The sequence below is a fragment of the Delphinus delphis genome, chromosome 8 (genome assembly GCF_949987515.2).
Source record: "Delphinus delphis chromosome 8, mDelDel1.2, whole genome shotgun sequence".
Lineage (NCBI taxonomy): Eukaryota > Metazoa > Chordata > Mammalia > Artiodactyla > Delphinidae > Delphinus > Delphinus delphis.
The window spans coordinates 66037611-66044978 of NC_082690.1; the positions used below are offsets into that span (position 1 = coordinate 66037611).

Sequence of the window (7368 nt, forward strand, 5' to 3'; positions counted from 1 at the left end):
CTGGATATGGCAAGGAACTAATGTAAGTCACTCATCTATTCCTGATTACCCACTGTTAGATTTATATACATAGTCATTTTATCTTAATAACTCTTTAAAGAAGGCATAATTACAATTTTACAAATGAGATAATAGGTTCAGAAAGGCTCAAATTGACCAAAGTTAAAGAGCTAGTTAGGGAATTCCCTGGTGGTCCAGTCGTTAGGACTCCGAGCACTCACTGCCGAGGGCCTGGGTTCAACACCTGGTCGTCGGGGAACTAAAATCCCACAAGCTGCTCGGCATCGCCAAAAAAAGAAAAAAAAAAAAGCTAATTAAGTAGTGGAGCAGGTACCTAAGCTTAATCATTCTATCACATTCTACCTTAGGGAGGGGAGGTTCTCCTCTTCCCCAAAATGGGGAGTGGGTTTGAATAAGTGAGATTAAATAAATAATGGCTATCTAGTAGTTATATGGTAGGTCTTGACTATAGAAATAACACAAAAACCATTTAACCCTGAGTTGGTGAACTGTGTTGGGTGATGTGACATGGAAGAGAAGACTAGAGGCAGGAATGTCAGTGAGAAATCTTTCATAGTGGGCTTCCCTGGTGGCGCAGTGGTTGAGAATCTGCCTGCTAATGCAGGGGACACGGATTCGAGCCCTGGTCTGGGAGGATCCCACATGCCGCGGAGCAACTGGGCTGGTGAGCCACAACTACTGAGCCTGCGCATCTGGAGCCTGTGCTCCGCAACAAGAGAGGCCGCGATAGTGAGAGGCCCACGCGCCGCGATGAAGAGTGGCCCCCGCTTGCCACAACTAGAGAAAGCCCTCACACAGAAACGAAGACCCAACACAGCAAAAATTAATTAATTAATAAACTCCTACCCTCAACATCTTAAAAAAAAAAAAGGAAATCTTTCATAGTATTCTAAGAATACACTGATAGCGGTTTCAAGTCCAATCATCTTCAAGTACAGTAAAGCCTCGTTAATTTAGACTATAGTATATTGAATCGGCAATAATCTATACACAAATTGAGAAACAAAGAAAATCTGAAAATATTCTTCACACTCCCTCCACCTCCCCACCAGTTCAGCTCGAATCATAGCTCTGACATTCCCCAGTAACTTCTCCTTAATGGCCACACTAAATTCTAGGTAATGGAATGACTGAGCCCAAACCACAAAGAGTAGCATTCTATACACGATAGCATACAAATATAAGCTACCATGCCCTCTTCCATTTTTCGTTGGTTCACCTTCACCAACATTTTTTCCTCTATTTAGCATCTACTTTAGTAAGGTCTTCTGCCAGATAATGGAGACATAGAGCTGGATAAGATCATATAACAGCTCAGTCCAATAACACTGGAAATTATGAGACCACCAAGCAGTTCACAGCTGAGACATACACAAAAAATAGGGCCAAATAGAAAGATTTAGAGAATGAAAGTACTGAAGATAAATTAAGTCAAAGGGTTGAAAAGCAAATAGGAGTCTGTCAGGAAGCAAGGAGAAGGAATGGTTTTTTGAGACCTGAAAGCATAATACAGTGATGTTTAGGCAAGAAGGTCCCTGTGATTGGAGGGTTACAGGGTGGCATGCTTAGAAACATTGGTAGCGATTAGCTCCTAAAAAGATACATCATGCTAGGAAACTGGGACTTTTCCTTGTGAATCAATATTTCCCACAGTCATGACCATGGAACCCTTTGAAATTACGTGAAGAAGAAATACCAACAGTAGTACAGGTTTAAATTTTTGATTCTTTACCTTTCTTAAAATCTAAGAGGTATAAAAAATTTGAATCATTTTTTTAAAACCCCAAGATATCATCAGTGAAGTAAATCATCTTTTATTTTCATCTTATATTTGGTTATCAAGAGGCATGCAAAACCCTCCAATTTTAATGAGAACAGTGTTTTTGTGTCTTTTTGTCACATATCCGCTTAATATTAGGTGTAATGTTGCTAAGTCGGATCCGCATGTGAGGTGCAGCATCGAGTCTTTTCCTGTATTTCGTTTTTGTTGCAGCATAATATGAAAATCCTGTCTCACACAGGTGCATTGTAGCAAAAGGAAGAAGTACACGAACTGCACGCCTTGCAACACTTGGGTACTCTTGAATTAGGCTACTCCAAAAATCATTTAGTGAAAGTTCACTGAAATTTTGTTTCACTTGAGAATCAGATGTTAAATCAATCAGGCTCTCGTAGTCCCGTGCTACTAATGAGGCTGGTTTAACAGTTACTGTAAATGGATTTCTAACCCAAGCATTATTGTCATTTGTTACAGGAAAATATTTTAACAGAGTAGAGCGCAAACCCCTTAGGTGGTGCACTATGGCACTGCAAATATCTTTATCAACTGTAGAATTAATTTCAGTCAAAAAGTCACTGAGTGTAGGAAAACAATCAAAGTTTTCTTCTTCAACAGATGAGGCCCAAAATTCCAATTTTCTTAACAATGATGACATTTTATCAAATACTGTGAACACTGTCACATTTTTTCCTTGCATTGACAGATTAACCTCATTTAATTTAGTAAAAATATCTGCAAGATATGCAAGTCTTAGCAGCCAAGATGAATTTGTTAAACAATCAGACAGTCGAAAAGCAGAATCCATGAAAACCAATAGTTCACGACGAAGCTCAAAAAGTCTTACAAGAACTTTACCTCGGGAAAGCCACCTCACCTCTGTATTTAGAAGAAGGGCTGTGTGCTGGGCACCCATTTCTTCACACAAAATTTTTAGTAGTCTGGATTGATGTGGTCGAGCTTTAATATAATTGATGATTTGTACGGCCTGATCTAGCACATTTTTCAGAGATGCAGGCATTGTTTTAACTGCTAGTGCATGTCTATATAACAGGCAGTGACTACTGGAGCTTTCGGGAGCCACATATTTTATCAAGGTGACAGCCTCAGCAATTTTCCCGTCCATTGCCCTGGAAGCATCACTACAAACATCAACACATTTTTCCCATTCAATTTCATGTTTCTGCATAAAACTGTTAATGCAGTTGAAAATTTCTTCACCAGTGGCATTACTCTGCAAAGACTCACATAAGAGTAGGTCTTCCTCAATAGACTTATTAAACCTGTAACGAACAAACACAAGCAGCACAGCAAGTCCTGAAACATCAGCTGATTCATCTAGTTGCAGTGAAAACCCATCACAAATTTTCAGTCTACAAACAAGCTCTTCTTCAATGTCAGCAGCTAGATCCTTAATTCGACGTGCAACAGTACTGTTTGATAGTTGTACTGCATCTATTTTTTTACTATACTGTTCGTCAAACATCCGCATCACCACATCTTTTGCACAAGGCTTGATAAGCAATTCTCCAATAGTATGAGCCTCTCCACTCAGGGCTATATGGTAACTTACATTGTATGATGCTTCTGTAGCACTTTCATTATCTGTATTGACAATTTTAGGTGCTGGGGGTTTATTATTTTCAGGTGAATCAAGATGTTGCTTGAAAAAGCTTATGTCTTTGTCTTTGTATGCAGCATGTTTAGTTTCCAAATGTCTTCGAAGCTTACTAGGGGCCAAAGAGCTATTTGATAAAATTTTCTTACATAATACACACTGGGCATGAGGTGCATCTCTATTTCCAAAGTAAGTAAATCCAAAAGACAAATAACTTTCATCATATTTTCTTCTTTTTGGTTTCTTACTAAATGTTGTTATTTTGTTGGAATTGGACATAAATTTGACCCTGGAAAGCTCACCTTCTGAATTTTTAGAAACTGCAGGCTGCAACTGCTCATCTTCACTCTGTAATATTCCAACCTTTTGATCATTTGATTCAGACACAATTTGATAACAAAAAGATTCTACTTCTTGTTTAAGACTTCCTTGTTTCAGCAACAGATCCATAGGCAATGAATTTGTGGTACAAAACATGGTTAATTTAGAATAAACATTGAGTATCACAAATGTGTTGAAATTATAAGACAGGATACACAGAAGATGAGCAACCATCAAAGAGATGATATATAGCAACACATCAGTTAATTTGTAAGTGCTGCCTATGCATCAACGCGCAGATGGAACATCACACGTTCGTGTATCAGGTGATCTCTCATTCGACTTCCTGGTGCTCTCAGGTATGGCACACCTTTTCTTAAAGGTAGATTATCACATAAAAATAAAAGCTATAGAAATGAGTTTAGTAGTCTTAAACTTACATTTAAAAATAAATTCTAAAAGAAGAAACTATTGTTAGCATTGATCTTTTTCTCACAACGCTTATTAACTTAAGATAACATTAATCTTCTATAAAACACAGTATGGGAACCATTGGACTAAGAAATAATGAGTTGATAAATGCATTTTTAAGGAAGGGACCTTGAGGTCCCATGGCAGGGTTGGCAAACTTCTCCTGTAAAGTGCCATACGGTAAATGTTTTTTACCTGATGGGCCGTATGGTCTCTGCTGCCAACTACTCAGCTTTGTAGTTGTAGCATGGCAGCAGCCATAGACAAAACGTTAAAGAATGGGCAAGTTGTGTTCCAATAAATCTCTATTTATAAAAACAGACAGCGTGGGGCCATAATTTATCATCCCCTTTCATGATATACAGTATCTTGGAATCTCTTCTAGCTTTCTGATGCCTACTGCCATTAGATACATTCACTGTTGACACCGTCATACATCTTAAGGCTCCTTTCAGGGCTAGTAATTATTCTGATAAGCTATGTCAAAAACACAAACAGTTCAAAGTTTTGCAAGACACAGAATTCTGGTGTATCTAAACACTGTGTGTTAACATTGAAAAATAAACTGTAAACCAAAAGTTAGCTACTATTTCTCTGGACTTAAATTACATAAATATTTATATTATCCAAAATAAGATTCATTCAAAATAATGCATATATTTTACTGATTACTCTCCATCCCATTACTCTAGGTGAAGGCTTAACGAAGACCTAAAGAAAACTCTCATTTAAATAGGTTTATTCCTCATATAATAGTTTTTTAAAAGCATAATTAAATGGAAGGGTAATGCAAATTTTAGGACCTCTGATGAATACCAGCCTTATAAGTTAAGGCATTCAAATTTAGTGTCTACCTAAATATAGCTAGTTTGATTTAAAGTTTGAGTTAAACTTTATGATTTGGCTCAGAGTAAGCTTTGGATTCTCGTATCAGATCCTGAATTAAAATGGTTTTCTCAGTAACAGCTAGAGAGTAAGATACCTGAAATGAGGAGCACTCCCTTCTGCAATCACTCTCTCCACCTTGGCAGCTTGAAACGCAGACGCTTCAAAAAAAAGAAATTAAGGGATAGGGTGGAAGGGGAGTAACCAAAAGCCTAGAATGAGAAAAAATAAAATTAGACACTACAAAAGGAGAACGAACTATACACCTCTAAGATGACCATTCTTTACAATTTATTTTAGAGCCAGGCAGTGCAAATGATTCTTCACTGCAATGCAGATCTTAGACTGAAACAGAAGATGCCTAACACAGTAAAAATGTTAATATTTTCGTCCTGTTTAATACCCTGGTAATTTCATTATTTTGTAACGCTCCCCCATCCACTGACTTCAAAGAAAAACATTAAAAACTCTCAGAAGCGAAACCTAACTTTTAGAAGTACAGCCACACCTTAGTGTCTCTAAAACTAAGCACTGAAAGTAATCTAAAATGGAATTATACATGGAAGGGTTACATGAACTATGCTTTTTTGTTACAACCACTCTTGTCTCAATAACCAAGCTCCTTAACTTACTAATGTTTATTGAGTGATCACTGTTTACTGTGTGCCAGTAACTGCTAAATCCTTCCTAGATTAGGTCACTTAATCCTCAAAACAAACGTGAGAGTCAGGGACTATTATTAATAACCCCCCTTTAGGGATGAACAAATAGATACAGAGAGGCTAAGTCACCTGCTAAGTTAACACATCTGTGAAGAACTCAGAACGGAACCCAGAAAGTTCGACTGCAGAGCCCACGTGCCTAGTCACTGCTGGTGTGTCCCTGAATACTCTTAATCTCTCAAGCACTAAAAAATCTGTTACCAGGAGTTGGATGGTGCAGAGAGAAATGAATTACAATGGGTTACAACTGCCAGAAAGTCGAGGGTCTCAAACTGGCAGCAGGAGAAAGCCCTACATCTTCATTCCTGGGAGCGAAAGAGTAGACCGTCCTTTCACAGTCCTGAATGCGCTTTAGCTGCCGAGAACTTCATGGAAACGCTGGGTGACCTCAAAATTTAGGATTCCTCTCCCCTGCTACCAGAGACGGACACGACGGAGTGAAAACGCTTTGTTCGGAGGGCCTCAGTTCCACCTTTTTAGAGGTGCTTCCCCGAATCTCTCGAGGACAAAGAGACTGGACTCCCTAAAGCTTCTATTCGACTCCCTGAAAAGGGGCGGGGGGAAACCTCATCTTTTGTCTCTTCGGCTAAGGTGACAGGTAGCACCCTCCATTCAACCCCCACCCTAAGGCGGTTCCTGCTCTGAACAATACCCGTGGGGCAGGAGGGCTGGGTAGGAGTGCAGTCCATTCATAAGCCGAGGCAGGAGGTGGGCACAGACACTCCGTCCAGCACCTAAGTGCTTTTTTCAACGGTCACCTCGATGGGCGGCCCGGCCACCTATCCGTCGGCTGCTCCTTGTCACAGGAGCGCGCTGCCCACCACAGCTGGGGGGCTGGCTTCCTGTGGGCGTCCACCCTCGCCTACGGAACTGCTCTCGCGTTCCCGGGCGGTCGCCTCAGCTAATAACCACAGGAAAACGTCTCAGCACCCGCCGCTATCTTTCTCCTTCATCTCCATCAGTGATGGAGAGAAGGGTCTCGGCTGCGGCTGGGCTGCGGAGCAGCGCCGCGGTCCCCAGCTGAGCCTACGGCCGCCATTTTACGAAGCTCACGGCAGCGGCCATTTCAGAGCGCACCACTCAGCCGCCGCGGCGGCTCTGGTCCTCACCTTCACCGAGGCCTGAACGGGGTCAAGAGCCAGTCGTCGCGGACTGGAGGGGAGAGGGGGGAAGGGAGGAAGGGGAGAAATGAAAAACAAAACAGAGGGAAGAAGGATTCGGGGGGCCGGGCGATGCTCTCAGCTCAGGGATATCGCCTATGCCACCTCCATAGAGATCCAATTCGCGGCGGGCGCGGTAGCTTCTCTGAAGATAAATTTAGCACTCCGGGGCACCCGAACTTACTGTCTCCTTGAGCGACTCCGCCGCCGCCCAATCAGCGCCGGAGTTGCTCCCCGACACCAATCCGCGCTGAGCAGTGGGGTGGGAGCAAAGCAAAGGACCAAGCTCGGTTGAGGCGTTGCCCAGCTGCCGTTGCCCCTGGCAGTCTGGAATCGTGAGCTCGAGGAGGCTGACTGAGTTGAATGGCAGACGTGAAGCGATTGTTTTCAAAT

At 41.5% G+C, this 7368-nt stretch overlaps 1 protein-coding gene across 2 annotated transcripts; it reads right to left on the bottom strand.

Annotated features, from left to right (window-relative positions):
* Positions 1-1248: 1248 nt before the first annotated feature.
* On the bottom strand, positions 1249-7098 carry ZBED5 (zinc finger BED-type containing 5). 2 transcript variants are annotated; one of them, XM_060018494.1, is made up of 3 exons: positions 6925-7098; positions 5191-5254; positions 1249-4112 (listed from the first exon to the last, which is right to left on the bottom strand). In XM_060018494.1, the coding sequence occupies exon 3, from the start codon at positions 3969-3971 to the stop codon at positions 1887-1889; it is 2085 nt and encodes a 694-aa protein (XP_059874477.1). In that variant the 5' UTR covers positions 3972-4112; positions 5191-5254; positions 6925-7098; the 3' UTR covers positions 1249-1886. The 2 variants fall into 2 exon arrangements, with proteins under 2 accessions (XP_059874477.1, XP_059874476.1); XM_060018493.1 differs by having other exon boundaries at positions 5191-5305.
* Positions 7099-7368: the final 270 nt, after the last annotated feature.